Below are 24,821 nucleotides of genomic sequence, written 5' to 3'. Positions count from 1 at the left end.
TAGGCCGTAGAAATTAGGTTGATTCGGTCATTATGGGGTAGAAACACAAGTATGAAATCGTCTAAAATAGACAACTAGGAAAAAGTTTAATACAACTTGTCAAATTAGGCTTCTTAATGTGTAGTCACGCATCGTTAATTTTTCACGAAGCTAAAGATTAGAAATTTAGAAGTCAACTTATATCATAAAAACTTACTCTATTTATTTCTAAATAATTAACACGTTTAATTTTTTTCACTATTCACACATTAACTTTGACCGTCATATTTTAGTAACGTATTTTATCATTAAATATATTATTAAACATGTATTAATATAAAGTTTCATAATATCAACTTTTAATACTACCTCCGTTTCATATTATTTGCAACGATTTGACATAAAGTGTGAGTAGAAATTGTCGAATTGTTGCAAATAATACGAAATAGAGGTAATATTTTTCTTACTAATATTTAAGATCAAACAAGTGCATTGACATTTGTGACAAGATTGACTCAATCAATTGTTTAGGAACGAAGAGTAGAGCATAATGAAGTACTTATTCGTATCATATTTATTTTGATCATATTATAACTTCAATATCCATTCTAAATATCTTTAATTGTTTATTGCTATAAAATACGAGCATAAAATTATACTTCGTTTTATAAATTACACACGTGAAATAATATTAAATTTAATAATTCTCATTTAATAATGTTTTTTTTATACATTTACATAAAAGTACGGTAAAATATTAATCATATCAAACCAGACCATACTCCAAATCAGACGAGAAAGATTAATAATAAATCATTACAGGTTAATTGAATGTAACACTCACGGAAAAAACTTGCGTAGACTTAGTCCACAATAATATTATTGTGGACATGAGGCCGCTTATAGCACGCTACTAACGTTATATTGAACATAGTGACCCTTATTTTAACGTAGTAACCTTATTTTTATTATAGTTGTCTTTATTAAAACATGTGTTACTTTTAATATTATTGTGGACCTGAGGCCGCTTATAGCACACTACTAACGTTATATTGAACATAGTGACCCTAATTTTAATGTAGTAACCTTATTTTTACAATAGTTGTCTTTATTAAAACTTGTGTGACTTTTAATATTCTTGGTAACCTGAATTACAAAGTTATGTTGAATATGTTGACCTAAATTTTAAAATAATGACCTTTATCATTCATATTGTTCGGTATATAAAAAATTTCATTAAAAAAAAAAAACTAACCTCTTATAGATTTTATACCAAAATAACTTTAATTTCATCATAAAATTCTTTTATTTTAATACAGTGACTTTTTTTTTTATTGATAAAACAATCATAGTTTATCTAATGTTAATAATTTACAATAAATTAGTATGAACCATATCCATTTAAGAATTTGTAAACACTCACATCACACAACATAATTAACCGTGCATTTGAAGTTGTAAGTATGGGTGGTTAATGGACTAGGTTGCTTATTTATAATAGGGTCGGGCCAAAATTTAAAGGATCTTGACCCTTTAATATTTTAGTAGATAGGGTCAATAATGGGCTTTTATTTTATTTTTATTTATTTTTTTTGAAGAAAATAATGGGCTTTTATTGACAGCTCATTAATATCAAAGACATAGGGTCAATAATGGGCTTTTATTGACAGCCCATTAATATCAAAGAAAAATTAAAGGGTCAAAAAGAAAAAAATCCAAATTTTTAAAAAAAATAAAAAATCAGAAGATTAGAATAACCAACATAGGGTTAGCAATGGCGATCCTCTGCATCTTCTCCATCCTCAAGAAGCAACCTTCGAATTCCTTCATTTACTACATTTACTTCGCTCGTCGTCTCTCTGATCAACAACAGCAGCAGCGCCAACCCCTGTCGTTCGACCGCTTCTCTTTTCGCCGTCTTCTCCCTTCCGTTTCGTGATTCCTCGGGCTTTTCGTGTTTCCGAGGATGATATTCTTCGTAATTCTGGCCTTGATGCGCTTATTATCATCCGTCTCTTCAAGTTTGGGTATCTTCCTGTATTTTCTAACACTTTACATTCATTAAAAAATTGCTACAAATCAGTTTTGTTTTTCTGTGCTATTTAATTTATAATTACTCCGTATTTTATTTTGTTCGGGTTAGATATGAGTATGTGATGGTATGCATAAAACACAATGCTATGACTTTTAATTTTGGATTTTATTTAAATTTTTTACAAATGAAAAATATAGTCATATTCAATGAGTAAGACTTGATATATTTTATCTGTATTACCGAAGATGTCACTTGATTTGTGAGCTCGGTAAATCAAGGAGATTACTTAGACATTTCATGGTTAATACTAGTACTTTGATGTTACTGTTTTAAAGTATGTTTTCATTGATGTGTCGCAAGAAACTTGTTATAAACAGATCTGCATAATACACTATCAATCAATTGTAATTGAGGCTGTAGCATGGACATTCAGACAACACTGCTGGTGGTAGGGATAGATTTAGAGGATCTGAGCATGTTGCAAAGCTCAATTTCAACATCCTCCATGGTTGGCCTTTTGTATGCTTGAAATGATGTGCACCTGAGTGCAAGATCTATAGATGCACTCAATTCAGAGGCTGGTATTTCACTATTATTAATTACAGGATCTACAATCTCACTAATGCGCTTATTTCTTATCTTTGAGGTTACCCAGTCAATTATGTTGGTCGACTTAGCATTTTCTCCAATGCAGATACAAGAAAAGGTAGCATCTTTTCCTGTTAAGAGCACAAGAAAAAGCACACCAAATGAATACACATCTGTATATTCTGTGAATTCTCTACGTGTTTGATATTCAGGTGCCTCATAACCCCTGGTCTCTTCTACAAAATGATCAACCACAAAATTTTGACCCTCGGGAATAGAAGCAGAAAGACTGAAGTTGGACAATATGGCAGCATTGTCCTGGTTCAAAAAAACACTAAGAGGTTCCAAGTACCCGTGGATGAAAGGCCTTGGAAAAGCTGAATGGAAATATGAAACAGCACAAGAGATTTCCCATGCAATCCTTAGTCTGTCTTTCCACTCTAATACAGGTAGTTTGTTTTGTTTCTCATCTTTGAGTAATATACGATCTTCAAGAGTTTCAGCAGCCACCCACTCATAAATAAGAACTGGAACTTTAGTCTCAAGGCAGCATCCTAGTAGTTTATGGACCTTATTATGAGTTGACATCTGAGTAGCAATCACAATTTCACGAGAAAGCCTTAATAGGATCTTCCCAAAAGAGCTTTCACTCTCAGGTACACTTTCACGCAGCTTAACCAAAATAGCTCTCCCTTCCCAAGAACCTTTGTACCAGTTACAATTATTACGCAAGAATTCCACAGCCTACGCACGCATTCCGTGCCGCTTCCACTGCTGTTGCTGCGATGCTCGTGCTAGGCGCAGCCCAACACGCTGCTAACTCGCGTGCAAGGCCCAGCTAGCATGTGCTGCTGGCCTTGCTTGCAATGGTGCGGGCTGGCTACTGCCATGCCTAGCATGTGCGGCTGGCCCCTTGCAAGCCATGGCTTGCACGCATGGCTGGCTCGACCAACATGCTCGGTAATGCTAGGCATGCTGAGCTTGCGGCCGAGCCTTGCCTTGCGGCAATAGCTCTGGCTAGCCATGCTAGCCTTCCTAGCCCTCGATTGGCTAGTCCACTTTGAGGCTAGGATTTTCTTGTGCGATGGCTTGTTGTTTGCTTGATTTCTCGTCACGTCGATTCCTAAATTCGAATCGACTTACGACGCTCGGTTTCCGACGCTTTAAGCTCGGATTTCGACGTCTATGTTCGTAATACTCTTATGACTCATTTAATCCTTCGGATTAATTCGTCGTTTCGGTTCGGTTACTCGATTAGGTGTGACCCGAAAGGTTCAGTCAAGAGTAAGCTGTAATATTAATTATGCATTAATATTACTGATCGGAAGCGACCTCTAGCTAGGCGTTCCGATCACTTGACCTCACTGAATAATTAACTTTCTAATAATTTCGAACCCTCTATCGGAATAATACACTTGTTCGAAGGACACCATTCCTTTCAATCTCCAACTTGTCCTTCCAGACAAGTGCGTTATTAGTGTATAGCCTATTTCTTATGTCACTTAATGTCTCTTCATGATTTATAAGATAAGATTCTTCGTCATCCTTATTACATCTAGAAGTGTTTCTCGATTTCCGAGTTTGACTGTCAATAAGCAGATGATATTTAAAATCCATCTGATCACGACCATGCATTTTCATAGTCTCGCTCTTCGTGAGGCATTGTAAATAGCAAAGACATGTTCCCTATTGTTAATAAGGAGACATTCCTAGTCTTGCATTGTTAGCTTCCCTTACTAAGAGGACCTAGCCGCCCGAGTGTTGCCGTTATATTGCCTTTGTACGGCAGACGTTTGACAACATCAAAACGGACTAGTACTAAAACAAGAGAACTTACAATACTCATGGTCGAGGAAATAGGTTCCAATAGCTATAATGAGAAATATACTTATGACGATTTTAAATCTCTTAAAGTATTCTCATAGGTTAATCCGGTATAGTTCCAAACGAATACCTGTGCAAATGATTTATGACAGTCATGTCCTTGTAACACAAGAAACGGTGCTATAAATCATACTACACACTAATCTCAAGTGGTCATTAGTCGTCCAACATTTAAATGACCTTGATCAGAGATAATATTCATTTAAAATATTCAATGTTCACTTAATAGGTGTTTCTTTATCCAAGACATTGTCTTGATACCCTATTTTGAATATTCTCAAAAATCGAAGGACTAATTATTTAATTCTAAACCACAATTAAACAGAAATGGAGTGATAATAATTTGCAGAAAATTAAATTATTCAAAAAACAAATGGTTCAACATAGTGTTTTACATTAAAATCCTCAAAATTAATTAAAACACATAAACAGGGGAATCAAAATGCTGACTCAAAGCCTTGCAAAACATTATCATCATCCTAATTTTAATGTAGTAACCTTATTTTTAACAATGTTGTCTTTATTAAAACTTGTGTGACTTTTAATATTATTGGTAACCTGAAGTACGAAGTTATGCTGAATGTAGTGACCTTAATTTTAAAATAGTGACCTTTATTATTCAAATTGATCGGTATATAAAAAATTTCATTAAAAAAAAAAACTAACCTCTTATAGATGTTATAATACCAAAATGAAGTTCTAGATAGCTGCTACAAGAGGGGGGGGGGGTTGAATTGTAGTATAGGTAAAGTAGACTTTTTGTGGAATTTAAATTATGTAAAACAATAGAGAGAAATGATATGGGCTTTTCGAAATTTCCACTATGTAAATCAAATTCTTTCACAAAGTGAATAATCTACTCGAACGAAGTTCCACAAGAACGGAACTTGTTCCCAACTCTCTCAAAAGTTTCGACTCTGAAACTTCCTTTACCTCACAAATTACAACTCTCACAAATACCCTTAGATCCCAATTACAATAAGTAATACAAGACCTAATGTACTCGAGAATATAAGAAGTATTTTGGAACTCTATTCACGCTATTAACTAAATTATTCACTGGAATATATTTGCTCAAGAATTCTGCATTGCTGAGATCGATTGCATATTTGCATGAGTTTATATAGTGGAAGCAAAGTCACTAGACACCTCCCATAACTCCCACGTACACATGACTCCAAGTAGTGGAGAGTAAGTGACAAGTGGAGGACATGGGTGTCTTCCTTTGCTTGCTCACCAATCCACAACAACCTCAACAATATCCTAAAATTTAGCCATGATAAACCGAATGAAGGTTAATGATAAAAACGGTTAGTTTGACTTATTCAAAAAGATATTTTGTTTAAAAAGATATTCTAATAAATTATTTGATTAATTAATTTATAAAACAATAATATAAAAAGATATTTTTCTGTTAAAAAGATAATAAATAAATTTGATTAATTTATTTATAGAACAATAAAATATCCTTTTTATTATTTAAACTACCTTATTAAAACATTATTTATCATATTCCTTCAAAACCAGTTTAATATTCCAATTGAACGTTATTAATTTTAACCTTAATAATAACGTGCCTCACTAAGTTTCAAACCAACTTATATTCTAAGCACTTACAAATAATCTAGAATGTGATTTTGTACGTTGTACTTGTGTGAATGCTACTCCGCATTCCTGAATTTGTGTTCCTACTCCGAAACGATCCTTGTTGCATGAACCTTTCATTTACCAAAGACTTAAAACATATATTAGTCGAATTTGTCAGTTTGTTCATCAAAACCATAAAGGTCAACACAAAATAACTTTTATTTCAACATAAAAACCTTTTATTTTAATACATTGATCCTTTTTTATAAATCATAATTTATCTACTACGTATTATTAATAATTTACAATAAATTAGTATAAACCCTATCCATTTAAGAATTTGTAAACACTCACATCACACAACATAATTAACCGTGCATTTGAAGTTGTAAGAAATTCCTCGTCTTTGACGAATTCAAAGCCACTATGTGTACTAGTCGGTGGTCAAACCAACGTGCTTCTGCGTATTTCTTGTTTCTCCTTTTTCTTTTGCTTTTACATTTTCCTGTCTTTAACAGGAATCCGAATTTGTTGTCTTTTGATGTCTTTATGAACTGATATTAAACTCTTGTCTTTTTTTTTTTTTTTTTATGGGCTTCCATTCTGCCAAGTTGAAGAAGACTTTTGGGCCAATTACTTCTTTGTCTTTGTGCGTATTTTATGGGCTTGGCTAACCAAGATCTATGGACTTTATTAACAGTTTATACTTGATTTGAAACTCTTATATATTGACTCTTATAGGTAAGGACTCACATCAAAGATAACATTGTATTGTGTCTCCTGCTTACAAGTCACAACAACACATGAACCACGGCAAATGGCGGTGTAGACATCCGACATTAATATGTACGAGTAGCATATAAGCTTTTATACAAAGCTACTCGTAATTAAAGCAACTTCAATGATTGCTTTTCAGGCTTATTTGCAATTTAAATTTTACAATTTTCAAGCTAATAGTCGATTTATTGGAGAATAATTCATTAATTAGCTTGATCAGACAAATTAATTAGTTTAACTAAGCAAATTACTTAGAAATAATTGTTTCTTATAAAAAGTTAATTGAATTAAATAATAAAGCTGAAAAAAATAAATTCAAATGACAACTACCTTACCACCACTAGAGCAAAAAATTGCTAGGAAAATTATAGCTAGAAGAAATTGCGTAGCAATTTAAGCTTAAAATTAAAGTAGTTTAGAGCATTTCCATGGTAAGCTAATTGTCAAGTTTGTTTGATATGCCACGTAAAATGTCCAGTTAACCCTTTTTGTAAGCTAGTTTATAATCTAATGATAGCTATTAGCTTGCTGTTTAAATGAGTTTTGGCTTTCTTAATTAGCTTTTAAAATTTCATTGTATTAATATATCAATCTTCCATATTTTGGAAACTTTTTCCCAAGTAAATTAGCTTGCCTATTCTAATTTAATTTTTAAGAATGGTAAATCTATTAGTTAGAGACTTTTGAAAATTACAAGTAAGCTCATAGCTACAATCATTAGAGTTGCTCTTATCATTAAAGTTTATTAATATTTAATTGTCGTAAATTTTACTTATTAAGAATTAAAGATATTATGTTAAAGTTTTACATTGGCATACGTGCATAAGAGAATAGTTTTACTTATTTAAACACGAATGAAGTTTATTACTCCATATCACTCGTATAAATGATGGTCAAAGACTCAAAGCATAGGCAGTAGAAGTACAGTAGATGTCACCTAAATTAGTAAAGTCACTTAAAATCAGATTAGATACAACAGCAATACAGCATGACTGAATTAAACCCAAGTTTAGTTAAATAAACTCGAGGGAAAAATTGCCAAACTAAGCGTTTTTGGGAAACAATTTCCCAAACAAGACGCGTGGCAAAACTATTTACCAAACTAAGCTTCCAAGTAAAACGCCAACCAGTATGGCGTTTTACCCTGGGCATTTTTTTTTTTAATTTTTAGTCAAGGATAAAACGCCATCAAGGGTGGCGTTTTACTGCTGGGCAAATTTTTTTAAAAAAACACATTTACACAAAAACGCTAACGCCGTTGGCGTTTTACCCTGAGTTATTTTTTTGAAAATAATTTACCCCCCTAAAGCGCCACCATGGTTGGCGTTTTATCTCTGCACACAAACACAGCTACACAGCAACAGCAGCAACAACCACAGGAGCTGCAACAACAACAGCAACAACCACAGGAGCTGCAACAACAACAGCAACAACAACCACAACAACCCCAACAACAGCAACAGCGACAACCCCAACAAGAGCATCAACAACAATCACAACAACTACTACAACCTTAACAACAGGAACCACAACAATAACTACAACAACATCAGCAACATTAACAACACCAGCAACAACAACAACATCAGCAACCAATACAATGAAAAGAATGAATGCGTATGGTGAAGTTGATAATGTACAGAAAATGAACTAAAAAGGTTAGTAAAATTGATAATATTTATTTGGATACAATGTACTATAAAATCTGATTACAACTAACAAAAGAAGTTCTAAGATCCCGATTCATCTATTATATGTAAGTGTTGTCTATCCAATCGCGGTCTTCTACGACGGTAGTACTGAGATACCGTTGTGAAAGGATCTGGGGCAGAGGTCTGGGGAGGAGTCTGTTGGCTGGAAGATGGTCCTTCCTAAGATGAGTATGGCGCAAACATGTGGATGGCGATATCTTCCTGATCATCAAAAAACAGGGGGGACCCTGTAGGGGACGTGTGAGTCTGTCCCCTACTACTGCTGCCTACCTCACGGTGTGAACGGCAGTGTGATTGGTCCCGGCCCTGGGGGATAAGATGGCCATGACCATGTCTCTGTAAGCTACTCACAGTCATTGCGTGAATGTCATCCAACTGCGGTATGGTGGGATATGATATGCTCAAGACTTCTAGTGCATCATGTATAGCAAGCATATCAGACGCCTGCATTAGTCAACAATCAGTCATTTTAATAATTAAAGAAACTATAAATTGGAGGAAAAGAAAAAATGACAAAAAACTCACATATCCACTGATGTCTCCAAAAGCTGGGTGGTAATGCGTTGAGGGTGGGGTGTAGTTAGGGTTGATGAAGCGTCGGGTAATGCTCCTGTACCATACTGTTTCGGGGTTTTCTGATATCCTGCGGGAGAGTTACAATTCCGAGACTGGAACCGGACGCCTGTACCTGCAAAACAAATGGATGCTCCGGATGATTGGAGATCCGCCTTCGACGGTCAAGTTAGTACTTGATTAAGGAGTAATTAACGCGGAAATTAAAGTGATTGGGTCTCTCTAGGTGAGAGTGTTTAATGTCTGTAATCCGCGTCCTCCCCCTTAATGAGGATTAAGGGAGGTATTTATAACCTCGGGAAACGTGCCAATCCTAGGTTTAGGTTAACCTTAGGCTGATTGGGCTTCCCTCGGAAGTTGGGCCTAGGTGGCCGACTTCTCCATTAGGCATGGAGTATGCCATGTGTCATGACATAATAGGTCCAGGGTGGACGAATAAGAGTGTGCCACGTGGCAAACCCTGAGAGGTCCAACTGGGGGGCACTTGGCAGGATCTGATTGGCCCACGTGGCGCATTCCGATTGGTGGGAGCAAAATCCCCTGACCATTTTCCCCTCACAGGTGACACGTGACTGGTCACGTGTTACCTGTGACAGGTGTCGCCCTGTAACAGGCGACGGCCTTCTACAGGTGTCACTCGGCGAAAGGCCGAGAGATTCTCCCGCCCAAATTTTGAATTCCGGAAGTGACCCTTCGCCTTCTCACTTCGCCTATATAAGGGAGTGTTGTCTTTGGTCATTTTCACACTTGAGAACTTTGTGAGAGAACATTCGGACCCTTGAACTTGCTCTGACATTTTGGACCCTTTCTGCCTACCGTCTGCTCTGACAAGCTGACTGCAAAGGATTTTCAGAACTTCATCAATCGTCACTCGTTCAGGTAACCGTCGGTTCTCTTACTCTTAATTTTCTCTTTACTTTATTCTTTTTTGAAATGGCACCACGGAAGCACACGACACGACCTAGGTTAGTGATCAGCCGGTCACCGGGGACGGCTGAATCTAGGACTAGGAGTGCCGCCTGCCCTTTTCTGGACCCATCTTTGCCCTTTATACAAAGTCCGACTGTATCTGTGTCTATGCAGAACATGATGGCCAAAACAAAAAAGACTGCCAGGATCTCAAACTCAGACGGCTCCTCCCACAGGGTGCCGATTAGTGAAACATCTGACCAGGCGCCAGATGTGGAAGTGAAACAAAGCGGCTTGAAAGCCGGCAGTTCTGAGGGAGGAGTCAAAGTGACCCCTTCCCATTTTACAGTTGACAATTCTACATTCTCTCCTGCTCCTTTTAAAGGAGAGGAGGCGGGCCCCTCTGAGAGAGGGGAAGAGTCGTCCTCTTCGGACTCGTCAGAGGACGAATCCGAGTCTAGCTCTTCTGGCCATGCTTCTCTGGACACAGAAGAGAAAAACAGTCGCCTACAAAAGGCGAGGCTTTCTCACGCAGTTGAGAAGGGGGACGATTGGGCGGAGCCATCCGCCTCTCACCGAGAGCAAAATACCCCCTACTACTGCACGGTACCTCGGGGCCGGATCACGGCCATGCAAAAGAAACTGGGGAGCTTTATCGCAAACCACACAATGGGCCCCGACTTTTTAGTGTTCGTGCCGGATCCAGAAGACACAGTTGTCTGGCCGGCTGGTACTAGTTATGATGGCGCCTGCTTTGGCTGTTACGAGGCGGCCATCAAGGCTGGGCTGCGCTTCCCACTACATCCGGCTGTTCAGCGGATCTTGGATGGGTATGAGTTGGGATAATGGCAGTTAGCCCCGAACTCCTGGGTTAACGTACTCGGCTATGTGGCCGGGTGCGAACTGCACGGGGTGGAGCCGAACTTCGAGGCTTTCGCCCACATGAACTACCTCAGCCGGACCCCTAAGGCAGGCGGTACCGGCTGGTATCAATTGACGAGCCATAGGGGCTACCTCATAACAAGAGGTAAAACAAACAAATGGAAGGACTGGCGGAGCACCTTCCTTATCATTGAGAGTTCAGACACAGAGCTGAACAAGCGCTTCAACAGGTGGAACAGGAATCCGCCCCTTCTCGCAGGCGGCCGCAGCATGCCGCCTGTTCCCCCCAAGGCTAAGAAAGAGATCCTAGATAAAGGACTCTTCAAAGTAGAGTCGAAGGTGAACTCTACTTCAGGGGTACGAGAGCAAGTACCCCTGCACTGCGTCCCGAGCTTCAAATGGCTCTACGACGAGTACTTTTTGGCCGCCTGTGGCCTCAGCAGCCGGTGCTCAAGAGGTAGCCGGCCTGTCGAATACTCTGTTGTTCCGTGCATTTCTAGTTATGACTTTTATTAACTTTGCTATTTGTTTTTGCAATGGACGCCATGAGCAAAATTACCGCCTCCAAGACTGCGGCGGCCATGTTGCGGGCCTCCATCATGCAACAGTCTTCAACCGACTCCCCCAACAAGGGGCACCCTTGGTGGGCTTCGAACCTTTCACTCTCTTTTTGGAGTTGTGTTTATGCATATACTGACTCTTTTCTTCTTTTTTAGACGGGCGCTCCAAGAGCTTCTTCTTCCCAACAGCCGGACTCCAAGGCCCGGAGGACGACTGTTGCGAGCTCTCCTGGTTCTGCCAGGAAACATGCGGCGGCTGAGAAACAGCCGGCCACTCCTTCTAAAACTCCAGCTGGGACACCTAGAAGTATGAAATTGTCCTTGTAAATTTTAGACTTGCTCCCTTATTTACTAGGTCTAATCTGTTTGTTTATGCTTGATGTAGCCGGCCCTTAGGAGCCTGACTTGGTAGAGGTGGCCAAGTCTATGATCAAGGCCGTTCCTCCAGCCGAAAGGGAGGCGGTCAGGGGTGTCGACACCCTTGACCTAGACGGGATCGCAGGGGTCCTTGCTGAGGTATACTTAGCATATTTTTGAGTATTTGAATTCCAGGACGCCTGTTTTCTTTTTTGTTTGGAAACTGACGCCTGTTCCCTTTTTACTTAGGCCCTGCTCCGAGTGAACGGCCTTCGCAAGCCGCTTGACCGGAAGAACAAAGAGGTAAAGGCTGCAAAAGCTATGGTCGCCTCTGACTGTGATAAGGCAATGTTTCAAATTGCCCAAAATGAAGTTCTGACAATTGATATTCTTTATTATCAGGCGCAGGCTACCACCGCTATCCGGGCTCAGTTAGAGGCGGCCCAGAAGAGGAATAGCGAGCTGGAGGCGACCATCAACAACCTCAAGGCCGAGTTGAGACCTCTTCGCCAAAAGATGTCCTCATACGAAACCTTGGAGAAATCCTTGGCGAGCGTAAAGGAACGCCTAGTGACCCAGGAGAAGAGTCTTACTCAGGAGCTCTCGGAAAAGGCCGAGCAAGAAAAGAAAGAGCTGGTTCGGGAGATGATGGAAGACTCTGCTTAAATCCAACGCATGACTTGGGGCCGCCTCTTCCCCAATGCCGACTTTGCCTCCTGGGAAAAAACGTACCGCCAGTGTTCTGATAGATATAATCAAGAGATCCTGGCGGCTGCTGAGGAAGAGGCGTTGGAGGAGGAGGAGAAGCCGGTAGTGGCGCTTGTGCCGCTTGGGGGTAATGCATCGAAGGATGCAGCTGAAGCCGAGTCCAGCAAAAAGAGTGCTGACCAGGCCGCAGCTGCTAATATTGAAGATCTGCCCCCTTCTTAAGTTTTATGTCTTCTTTCCACGGCCTGCGTGCCGTTTGTTTGTATTTACCCGGCCAGGGGGCCGGGGCTCTGAATATTTGGCCGGTCTTTAATGATCGGCTTCCTTTTAATGAATATTTTAGTTTTGCTTCAAATTTGTTTAAGTATTGAATATTCTGATATCCAATTGCACACTATACCGACTGTTCTACATGTCCGATAGTTGCAGACAGGTACGGATAGTTAGTCACGCCGCCTATGCCCCTAGACGACTGATTGTCTGTTTCCAGGCTAGGCGATCAGTCGGCCATTTATCCAATCGGTATTCGATCCATTTTAAAGACTGGATCCCATTTAGGCAGGCGGTCCTGTCATTTGTAAAATTAACCAAGTAGGAAAGTGGTTTCCTACTTATCATGTTTTTAGGCTAGAGACTTTAGGCAGTCTAGGCCGACTGTTCCCCGCCACATTTAATCTAGTGTGAACAGGTGCTGTTTGAACACCTTTTTAGTTTCATACTAAATTTTTAAGGAGTGACCAAGTAAACATGATTGTTACCTAGTCACCAAGTGACTGAGTAGAAGAGGTATCAAGCGGTGGGTACCGGTTGTTCCCCTTTATTCGCCAATGTTTGTTGGCTATTAACTCATAAAATACCAACTGTTCTTATCCCAAGTAGTTCAGTCGGTCGGTTGACCCGGATGGTTACTGCGAACACTTGCTTCACGTGATTAGTCAGTTAAGTGAGAGATATCCTTGTCCGGGAAACGGCTACGTGGTTGTCTTGGTTAGACAGTCGTATAGGTGTCGTGTAATGATTTTATAGAACAATGTTCCACCCAAAAGGGAGCTGCTCTCTGCGACGAATTTCATCCGGATGGATGCCGTCGGACGCCTGCTATAACGTTGGGACATGTCGAATTGAATTTTTATATTTTGATCAGTTGGCTTGGCGCCTGGTCTGATCATTTTAGCTATGAGCCTTTGATAGTTCTTGGTGAACTGTATTATGGGAGTGTAGCCGGTTGAGTGAAACAAGCGACGTGCCCTTCTTAAGTAAGAATAAAAATTAAACATGGAGAGTTAGGGTTGGCCGTCTGGTGTTTCCAGACGGTAGGTACCGTCCCTGACCTCTTCACAGATTCGGTAGGGTCCTTCCCAGTTGGGAGTTAGTTTGCCAGACTCATTAGCCCTACCAACTGCTTCCATTTTTCTAAGTACAAAGTCCCCCACTTTGAGTGGACTCCTGTGTACTTTTTTGTTGTATGATCTAGTCATTCTCAGGCGGTAAATTTCATGGCGCAAGACAACATTGCCCTTCCTTTCAGGGAGTGAGTCTAATGCCAGGCGCATGGCTTCCCAGTTTGTCTCTTCGTCATATAGCATTACTCGAAGAGTCAGCTCGTAGTGTTCTATTGGAAGAACAGCTTCCGCACCATAAGTTAGGAGGAATGGAGTTTCTCCAGTCGCCCCTTTTTCAGTCGTCCTAATGGCCCAGAGAACATGTGGTAATTCATCCGCCCATAGGCCGCCTGCTCGTTCAATCTTTTTCTTGAGACCGTCTGAGATGATTTTATTAAAGGCTTCTACCTGGCCGTTTGCTTGTGGACGGCCGACAGATGCAAAGTAGTGTGCAATTCCTTGGTCACCCAACCAGCTTTTGAGAACAGGCGTCTCAAATTGGGGACCATTATCAAAGACCATAGACATGGGAACCCCGAACCGAGTGATGACATTTTTCCAAATGAATGAAATTACATCCTTCGTCTTGATTCCCTTTACAGCCTCCGCCTCTACCCATTTAGTGAAGTAGTCGATTGCAACAAGTATGTACCTCCTTCCGCCTGTAGCAGGCGTATATGGACCTAGAATATCCATGCCCCACTTAGCAAATGGTAGTGGGCTATGAATGGTAGTGAGGTCAGTAGCCGGACGGTGAAATTATCTTGCCAAACCTTTGGCACTTGTCACATTTTTTCACCATCTCCATTGCATCTGCTTCTAAAGTAGGCCAAAAGTAGCCCTGCCGCCTTGCCCGTTGAGCAAGCGTCCTACCGCCTATATGGGAAGCACAGTAACCAGAGTGAAGATCATCTAGTATCTCTCGCCCCTTTTCTGGAGTAACACACTTCAAGAAGGGTTGAAGGTACCCCCTTTTGTGAAGTTCTCCCTTTATCATTTCAAAACTGGTTGCCCGTTTTTTCAGTGCTGCCGCCTGTTGATGATCATCCGGCAGGGTACTGTTTGTCAGATATGCCCTGATTGGATCCATCCAGGTTGAGCTTCTGTCTAGGATTCCAATAGGGTCTTCCTCGATGCTTCTCTTCTCCATTACTTCCCAAAAAACAATTCGAGGAGTATCATAAGAAGCGGATGATGCTAATTTTGAAAGTGCATCCGCCTGGTTGTTTTCTGATCTCGGCACTTGAGTCAGACGAAAATCTTCAAGGGATCCGACCGCCTGTCGTACCGCCTGTAAATACTTGATCATGGCCGGATGGGTTGCTTCGTATTCGCCATTATACTGACTCACTATCAATTGTGAATCGGAACAGGCGTCTATCTTTCGTGCCCCTGCCGCCTTGCACATGCGGATTCCAGCTAGTAAAGCTTCATATTCTGCCTCATTGTTTGAGGCCTGAAAACTGAAGCGTAGAGCATACTCGTACCTGTCGCCCTCTGGCGACTGACATATGACGTCTGCTCCACAACCATTTAATGTAGAGCTTCCATCCACATATACCTTGAATCTTCCAACTATTTGATCTCGAGAATCAGGGGGACGAGTCATCTCAACAATAAAGTCAGCAAAGGCTTGCCCCTTCACTGCTTTTCTAGGCTCGAAAGTAACTTCGAGGCTCTGTATTTCTATGACCCATTTGATCATTCGGCCTGACGACTCCATGGTGGTCAGTGGCCACTTGATAGGTTGATTTGTATACACGACGACTGCATGTGCCAAAAAGTAGGGCTTCAATTTTTTAACAGCCATGAAGAGTGCAAGACCAACTTTCTCCACTAAGGGATACCTCAACTCGGCATTTTTCAGTACATGACTGACAAATTAGACCGGGAGCTGACAACCGTCTCTTTCAGCAAGAAGAACAACGCTTAACGCATGATCAGAGACGGCCACGTACATGTAAAGAACTTCTTTGGGTAAAGGGCTGACCAGCCTCGGCAAGGAATGCAAGTGAACCTTCAATTTCTTGAAGGCCGCCTCAGCATCCGGCCCCCATTCAAACCTTGCCTTCTTCTTAATTGCCTAGAAAAAGTATAGGCATTTGTCGCCTGATCGGCTTAGAAATCTTCCCAAGGCCGCCAGACAACCTGTTAACTTCTGAACCTCTCGGATGGTACGAGGCGACTGCATGTCGATGACCGCCTGCACCTTCTCAGGGTTCGCCTCTATTCCTCTCTGATTGATAAGGAATCCGAGAAATTTCCCAGACTCAACTCCAAAGACACATTTCTTGGGATTGAGCATGACATGGTGCCGCCTGAGTGTGGCGAAAGTTTCTCGGAGGTCCGACAGATGATCTTTCTGAAGTTTAGAATTGACAATCATATCATCAATATATGCCTCGACATTTCTCCCAATCTGATCAAAGAACACAGTGTTTATCATTCGCTGGAAGGTGGCCGAGGCATTCTTAAGACCAAACGGCATGACCGTGTAACAGTATAACCCTTTATCAGTGACGAAGGCCGTCTTCTCCTGATCTTTGTTCCATAAAGGAATTTGATGGAAACCAGAGTACGCGTCCATAAAGCTCATCAAAGCATGGTCGGCTGTTGAGTCGACCAGGTTATCAATTTTAGGCAGAGGGTAACTGTATTTGGGGCACGCCTTGTTTAAGTCTGTGTAGTCTATACACATTCGCCAGGTGCCATTCGGCTTTTTAACAAGCACCATGTTTGCAACCCAGTCTGGGAAGTAACATTGCCGAATGAACCCTGCATCAAGTAGTTTTTTAACTTCGGCGGCTACCGCCTGACTTCTTTCTTCGCCATGGTTCCGCTTCTTCTGCCTTACCGGCTTCTTTTTCGGATCCACGGCCAGTTTATGTACCGCCAGATCAGGACTGATGCCTGGCATTTCATGGACTTCGAATGCAAAGATGTCCTTGTATTCTTTCAATAGTTTGTGAAAGTCGTCACCCAGGACCCCTAGAGCAGTCGTCCCAACTTTGACTGTTCTGTCAGGGCGCGAGTCATCTAAGATCAGGTCCGTATGCTCACCAGTTGGCTGAGGGCGGAATTCATCCGACCGCTCCTCTGCCAGTGATTGCTATTTTCTGTCTTTTCTTGCGGCCCCCGTCTGGGATGCCTTTCTCTTTTTGCCGCCTGCTTCTTGAACAGGCGCACTCTCCTTAACATTGTCAAGGTCTATTTTTCCAGCACTCGACCCAGTGGCCATAACAGTGGGCTTGACATCCGAGAGATAGCACTCTCGGGCCATCCTCTGATCTCCCCTTAGGGACCCGACTGTTCCATTATCCCTCTCAAACTTGAGCAACATAAGAGATGGGATTATAACAGCCTTGGAATTATTCAGGGTTGGTCGTCCCAGAATCATGTTGTAGGCCGAGATTTCTTCTACTACCAGGAAACGGACTACCATGTGTCGTCCTTCCCCTTTTTCACCCAGGCGGATGGGTGAATCCACTCGTCCCATTGGGTGGACGACTCCTCCTCCAAACCCTACTAAAGGATGGGATGTCGGATGTATGCAATCAGTCTGATATTTTAATTTCGAAAGACATTTTCTACTGATGAGATCTGAGGAGCTTCCGGTATCTATGAGGATTCGGCCAACTCTCTGATTGGCCACTTTACATTCAATAACGATAGGGTCGTCATGCGGCCCTCTTACCTCTCCTAGATCTTCTTCAGTGATGACAATCTTAGGAAATGAATATTTGGAGGGCCGTTCTTGGTGAACGGAATTTACATCTAGCCGTCTGATATTGTCTTTGTTGCCCCTAATAGTGGGGCCGACTCCTGAGAAGCCGCCTGCAATGGTGTAGACGACTGCATCATCTGTATCGGAGCTGTCGGCCTGTTGATTCTTTTTGGCCGACTGTTTTTTCGAGGAAGTGTTCCCCGTAGATTTCTTGACATAAGTGTCAAGATCACCTTGCTCAGCCAGGCGGTCCAGATATCGCATGAGACTGACGCACTCATTGGTGTGATGACCAACATCTTCATGATAATCAAAGAATTTTTCTTCGTTCCGGTTGTTTGCAGAACCCTTCATGGGGACCAGCTTCTCAATTGAGATCCGTCCCTTGATTTCCTTTAGGATAAATTGGCTATCATTGTTAAACGCATACTTTGCGGAGTATGGTTTGAATTCTTTTTTCTTCTTCTGGGCCGGCTGTTTAGAGGAATCAGCCGCCCAGACCTCTTTTCTCTTCTCATCTTTGTTTGACGACTGTTTCTGTCGTCCTTCTCTTTTGTCGGACCTTTTCCCGTCTGACTGTTTTACCGTACTACAAAGATCAGTCGCCTGTATATAGGCTTCCGCTTCAATCAAGGCCTCTTGAAGAGTCGCCACCCTCTTTCGGACCAAATCAAATTTGAAGGTCGACCCGTCTTTGAGACCTCTGAAAAAGTCAGTATAGGCTACTTCATTCGGTAACCCTTGAATCTGTATTCTCATCAGGTTAAACCGCCTGATGTAAGAACGAAGCCCCTCCTTCTTGCCCTGCTGAATCGTTCCTAAATCAAGGGTCGTCTTCTTCGCAGGGATGTTCATGGCGAAGTTGGAGGTGAATAAGTAATCAAGCGTGCTGAAGTTATTTACACAACCAGTCGGCAGGTTGCCGAACCATTGTTGTGCGATTCCTTTGAGAGTCGCTGGGAAACACTTGCACCAAGTGGGATCATCCAACCCTTGAAGGTACATCAGGTTGGTGAATGCCATTAGATGGTCTTCTGGGTTAGTAGTGCCGTCATAGGCGCCTACTAATACATTTTTTACTTTGGCCGGCTGAGCGGCTTCAGTAATTTCCTTGGAGAAGGCCGCCGGTTGTTCGCCAAGTCTAAGCAACCGTAGCTGCCAGTCCACAGGTTGGACATTTTTTGCTGCATGTCCACCAAACGGAGGTGGCTGCAAAAAAACTGTTGTTGCGGTACAAACGGTAAGTTTGGTACCGCCTGGTCGCTATGAAAGCCGGACTGACGGGAGGTGCCGCCTGACTGACTCTCATGATACGACTGAGTATGCCTCATCGAGGTATTGCGCAGACTGTCTTGGAAGTTTGAAGTAGAGGCCGACTCTGACAATCGGTCACTCTTCTTCTGCTCTAGCAGTAGCCGAGCATCTGTGTATGTGGAGGGTTTCTTAGCCGACTGCTCCTTGTCCAGAGCAGGCGGCTTCTTGTTGATCAATTCTTGAATTTCTCCCTTGAAGTCCCTCATGAAGGTCATGAGTTCGTTCCTTGTGATGGGAGCAGACCCATCAGTCGTCTGCTACCGAACAGGCGGTGCGCCTGCTGGCTCACTTCCAGTTTGAAGATGTTCCCGTTCCCTCCTTTCGGTATGACGGGTACGTCGGGCCCTTAGGGTCCCGTCTGAAGCTGTGTGAGCTTCAACTTCAAATTCATTCTCAGTATCGTGGTCCGTCTGAACTAGAGGGTCGTCCAGGGGACGTCTCTCTTCAGGAGCCGGTACAAACGTGGATGCCATTTCAGAAGTACTATCCCCACAGACGGCGCCAAAATGTTTCGGGGTTTTCTGATGTCCTGCGGGAGAGTTACAATTCCGAGACTGGAACCGGACGCCTGTACCTGCAAAACAAACGGATGCTCCGGATGATTGGAGATCCGCCTCCGACGGTCAAGTTAGTACTTGATTAAGGAGTAACTAACGCGGAAATTAAAGTGATTGGGTCTCTCTAGGTGAGAGTATTTAATGTCTGTAATCCGCGTCCTCCCCCTTAATGAGGATTAAGGGAGGTATTTATAACCTCGGGAAACGTGCCAATCCTAGGTTTAGGTTAACCTTAGGCTGATTGGGCTTCCCTCGGAAGTTGGGCCTAGGTGGCCGACTTCTCCATTAGGCATGGAGTATGCCACGTGTCATGACATAATAGGTCCAGGGTGGACGAATAAGAGTGTGCCACATGGCAAGCCCTAAGAGGTCCAACTGGGGGACACTTGGCAGGACCTGATTGGCCCACGTGGCGCATTCCGATTGGTGGGAGCAAAATCCCCTAATCACATACCATGTATGGATCGTGATACTCCATCAGGACTTGGACAGGCGCACCATCCGCGACGTGCTGCAGCCGCTGGTTCCACATGTCAATGTAAGGGCATGCTGAACTGCCCAGTTAACCTCCCCCTTTCCTCGTCGGTCTGTCCTGTGCAACTGGACACTCGTGTCACACGGGGCGGGGATGGCTTGACAAAGGTCGAACTGTCGCATGACTCTGTCGGGGAGGTGAGCCTCCACCAACTCAAAACAGATGAGCACTGTCATGGCACGCCACTCCATCTGGTGATCAAGAAGATATTGGGGCATGGCATCGACTAAGTGAGGGACGTACGAATCCCACGTCATCTGCATTAACAAGCAGTCGTTACAACATAATTAACTTATTAAAATAATGAACACGGTGTTAAATTAGTTTTTAAAGTGAACTATAACCTGAGACTCGCTCAGTCTGTCGAATGCATCTCTATAATACGGCAGACCCCTTGCTGCATGCACACGAGTAAGTCTCCGCCCTAGCCACCTGATTACATGTATAATAACAGTGTTCATGGAAAAATTAATAGAAAATTAAAACCCTATGTGGATAACTTAACAATAAGTCATACATACCGGCAACCGTATGCTAAGTCCGGTGGTGGGTGTGGCGGCGCCTCATATGCATTAGGGGTGAAAGTTCGGTTTTCGGTTTGGTTTATAGGCCAAACCGAAACCGAACCACCCTAATTCGGTTTTTGGTTTTTGGAAACCAAACCGCACCACTTTACTTTTGAAACCAAACCAAACCAAACCATATAAATTTCGGTTTCAAAAGAAAAAACCGAACCAAACCGAATTTTTTTGGGCCTTGTTTATTTGGGCTTTAATCTGCAATTTTTGTGGGCTTAAATCATATAAATATTATATTCATCAACATATGTAGTAGCATAAATGCTTAATGAGATTTAAACAACATTAACAAGTTCGAAAACTTCAAAGTTATAATTCAAAGTTTTAAAAGTTCAACACTTCATCCAAAAAAAATAAAATTGTTCAACATTACAACTTTAACAATTGTTTAACAGCAGTAGCAACAAGCAGCATAGACCAAGTTCTAAAAGGCAGTAAAAAAATTGTTTAACAGCAGTAGCAACAAGCAGCAGGGCAACAGCAGCATCATAACAGCAGGTCAGCAGCAAAAGCAGGTCAGCACTCAACAGCATAGACTAAGGCAGTAGCAGTGATAGAGCAAGGCAGTAGCAAGTCTGGAAAGTGGCAACAGCAAGTCAGCAATGAGCAAAGAGCCACATCAGTCTATTATTTCAAGCACTTCATCAATATCAGCATCACCAATTGCCATATTCTTCAAGTCTATCATAATTCATAACAAAAATAACCAAGTTAATTTATATATACATAATGAAAATAAGTAACTTTTGATTAGATGTTCTTATATATTACCCTCTTCAAGAAGCTCAACTTCCTCTAAACATTCTTCAATACTTGGAAATGGTGAAGCACGTAACCAATTTTGAGCACAAACAAGACCTTCTACAACTCGAGGAGTTAATGAGCTCCTAAACTGATCTAGAACCCTGCCCCCAGTGCTGAATGCACTCTCAGAAGCTACTGTCGAAACAGGGACAACAAGAACATCACGGGCAATTCTCCCCACAGTAGGAAACCTTGAACAATTGAATTTCCACCAGCTCAATATGTCAAATTCATCAATATCCTCCGCTGTATCCTCCTCCAAATATTTGTCTAACTCTATTTTTGCATCTCCATCTCTCTCACACTTGTGTTTCTTATACTTACTCTTTAAGACTTCAATCTTTTTATGTTTGGGAATCAATGGAGTTTTGCCATCCTTACTTGAAGACACTTCCTCCCTATTCACATCATTACCAGAAGAAACACGATACTCCTCATACAAAGCATTCAAAGCTACCTTCACATTATCAACTAACTTTGATGCAACAATGGGGTCATAAATTTCAGTTATCATCCACTCAACATAATCAAGCTTATAACGAGGATCAAGGACAACGACAATAAAAATCAGGAGGTTTATTTTTTCTGGATCACCCCAATACTTTTCATATTTTTCTTTCATTCTACAAGCCATAAGACACATATCCACATCATCACTTGAAACCAAATCTTTCATAAGTACAGCAACACTCACCAATTCATGAAAAAACAAATTCAAACTGACATATAAAGAGCCAGAGACATGCAAGGTCAGATCATAAAAGGCTTGTAGAAATTCAGAAAGTCTTCTTACATTATTCCAATCATCAGAATCTGGGCTACCCTTACCATCCCTCTCATTCAAATCAACTACATAGTGAGGGTCTTCCCCAGAATACCTCTCAAAAGCATCTTGAAGCTCAATAGCAGCATTCAACATCAAATAGGTGGAGTTCCACCTAGTAGGCACATCAAGGCACAATCCCTTTTTTGTGTTGATTTTTTCATCTAAGACACATTTTTTAAACCTTTGCAACCTAGCAGGAGATTGTTTGATAAACCTAAAAGCATGCCTAACACGTTGAACCGACTCATTAACAGTTTTCAACCCATCAGAAACAAACAAATTGACAATGTGTGCAACACAACGCATGTGAAGGAAACGACCCTTAAGAACCCCAGTTTTCCACCCATTTATTTTCCTTCTCATATACCCAATTGCAGTATCATTTGAGCTAGCATTATCAACTGTTATGCACATGACATTTTCAAGCCCCCAATCAAGCAAACACTTTTCAATTTCTTTGCCAATATCATCACCCTTATGACTAGAAATAGGACAAAAATTCAGAATTCTTTTGTGTAATTTCCAATTATTATCAATAAAGTGGACAGTCAAGCACATGTAATTGATTTGTTGTATAGAGGTCCATGTATCAGCGGTTAAAGAAACTCTTCAATTACACCTTTTTAACACATTTTTCAGCTTTCGTTTTTCAGTTAAATATGTTTCAAAACAATCTTTGGCTACTGTAATTCGAGAAGGAACATTAAATCTAGGCTCTATTACACCACAAAAATGTCTAAAACCTATACCTTCAACAAACTTAAATGGAAGTTCATCAACAATCACCATAAATGACAAAGCTTTTCTAATACTACCAGCATCAAATTTGTGGTATGTCAACCCACTAGTACCACCACTTGGTTCTTTAGCACTTTTAAATGAAAGCAAACTTTGTTTTGAATCTTTAGGGGTGTTAAAGGGATACTTACGACATCGCGAAATATGATCCCATAACACACTTGTGCCGTTTTTCTTTGCCCCACACTTGTAGCTCATCCCACAATACTTGCAAATTGCCTGCATTCCAGAAGGTAAGTCTTCTTTATCAAAGTGCTCCCAAACTTCAGAGCGTTCTTTCATCCTCTTCCTTTTTGCTCCCTGTTCTTTTTTCTGATTTTGTGAGACTTGGTCAGTCTCATGTTCGGATTGAGGCTGGTCAGGAACACCACCCACGTTGGTTGTCATTCAATAATTCGTGGTTGAATAACAATCTGTAAGAATACATGCAAACTCATAAATTAAGAATATTGGATCTTTTAAAGGGAATAATAGGTTGGGGCCGTTGTGCATTAGTCATGCAAACTGTTTTCTTGTTTATGAGGCTTGGTGCAAAACTTATTAATATATTATATTAACAATTGTTGTTAGATGAAATTAAGTTAATATTGGGTTTTGTTAGTTTTGTTACATATTTTTGAATTGTAGTTAATTTATTTTAGTAAGAATTACAATGAATTTATAGTCCTATAAAAAAAAAAGAGACTTACAGTACCAATAATAATAATTATACCCCTAATAAACAAAATCAGTAGTAACTGGCTAACTGCACCAAAGACAATAACAATTTAGCAATAATAATTAGCCCCCTAAGATTCCACCCCACCACCCAAAAACAATCAAATTAAGCACTAACTGACTAACTGTACCCAAAACAAGTAAAATCAAAATTAACAATAATAACAAAGATCAACAATCTAATAAACACTTATCAAGACAATGATAATGCTATTAATCATGCGAACCCTTGAATTAATAACTAACTAATAATCTGAAACAATCTTCAACAGAGTCCAATCGAATAGAGCTTCAAAATACCAGAAAATTCAGAATGTTTTACTAGACCAAAACCCTAATCAGAATGTTTTACTAGACCAAAACCCAAAATACCCTTGAATAGACCAAAACCCCGAAGCATCAAAATACCAGAAAATTCAGAATGTTTTACTAATTTGTACATAATAGAAAATTCAGAAACAACATCGCAATATGAACATCAAGCATAGATTAAAACCCTAATCAGAATGTTTAACAAATTTGTACATGTAATTTGCAGATTTTCGTAATTAACATTTAACACTAATCATAATTAAAACCCTAAAAAAATATGAACATCAAGCATAATCAAAACTTAAAAGCATACCTTTGGACGGTGGACGGTGTCACAGTGAACGCCTGAACGAGTGCCGGTGAACGATGGAGAGTGAGAATTCTGAGAAACACAAAAGAGATGATTGAGAAACTGAGAAAGTGAGGGTGAGAGACTGAGAAATTCGCAATGAGGGTAGGGTAAGAGGCGAGGAACTGAGGAAGTCAGGAGAGAGAATCAGAGAATGAGGGTTAGGGTTTTTTTTTTCCCTTATATACTTAGGGTAAATCTGGGCCTAAATTTCGGTTTTCGGTTTTTTTCGGTTTTCCATTTCCTCAACTCGAAACCAAACCGAAAACCGAAATATTTTTTTTTAAAAACCGAACCGAACCACTTCAAAAAAAAACCGAACCATATTTCTTATTCGGTTCGGTTTTCGGTTCGGTTCGGTTTTAACCCGAATT

The 24,821-nt window shown here is 41.0% G+C and overlaps 2 protein-coding genes across 2 annotated transcripts; both read right to left on the bottom strand.

Moving 5' to 3' along the window:
- Positions 1–2,066: 2,066 nt before the first annotated feature.
- Positions 2,067–6,913, bottom strand: LOC110709570 (non-functional pseudokinase ZED1-like). Its single transcript, XM_021887786.1, has 2 exons — positions 6,827–6,913; positions 2,067–3,346 (listed from the first exon to the last, which is right to left on the bottom strand). Exons 1-2 carry the CDS (start codon positions 6,911–6,913, stop codon positions 2,444–2,446), a joined length of 990 nt encoding a protein of 329 aa, XP_021743478.1. The 3' UTR covers positions 2,067–2,443.
- Positions 6,914–21,233: 14,320 nt separating this feature from the next.
- LOC110709679 (zinc finger BED domain-containing protein RICESLEEPER 2-like) lies at positions 21,234–22,858 on the bottom strand. Its single transcript, XM_021887898.1, has 2 exons — positions 21,413–22,858; positions 21,234–21,322 (listed from the first exon to the last, which is right to left on the bottom strand). Exons 1-2 carry the CDS (start codon positions 22,827–22,829, stop codon positions 21,261–21,263), a joined length of 1,479 nt encoding a protein of 492 aa, XP_021743590.1. The 5' UTR covers positions 22,830–22,858; the 3' UTR covers positions 21,234–21,260.
- Between the last annotated feature and the right edge of the window lie 1,963 nt (positions 22,859–24,821).

This window comes from Chenopodium quinoa, unplaced genomic scaffold, assembly GCF_001683475.1.
Source record: "Chenopodium quinoa cultivar QQ74 unplaced genomic scaffold, ASM168347v1, whole genome shotgun sequence".
Taxonomy (NCBI): domain Eukaryota; kingdom Viridiplantae; phylum Streptophyta; class Magnoliopsida; order Caryophyllales; family Amaranthaceae; genus Chenopodium; species Chenopodium quinoa.
The sequence above is the reverse complement of the archived record's forward strand: the minus strand, read 5'-3'. Positions and strand labels throughout refer to the sequence as shown.

What these genes read in the sequence shown, in the direction of transcription:
- LOC110709679 (XM_021887898.1), bottom strand. Translation starts at nt 22,829, where the DNA reads ATGTGCTTGACTGTCCACTTTATTGATAATAATTGGAAATTACACAAA. An exon ending in AGTTGAGCTTCTTGAAGAGG is followed by an intron (nt 21,323 to 21,412) that starts GTAATATATAAG and finishes GAATTATGATAG; the next exon opens with ACTTGAAGAATATGGCAATT.
- LOC110709570 (XM_021887786.1), bottom strand. Translation starts at nt 6,913, where the DNA reads ATGTCGGATGTCTACACCGCCATTTGCCGTGGTTCATGTGTTGTTGTG. An exon ending in AATACAATGTTATCTTTGAT is followed by an intron (nt 3,347 to 6,826) that starts GTGAGTCCTTAC and finishes ATGCGTGCGTAG; the next exon opens with GCTGTGGAATTCTTGCGTAA.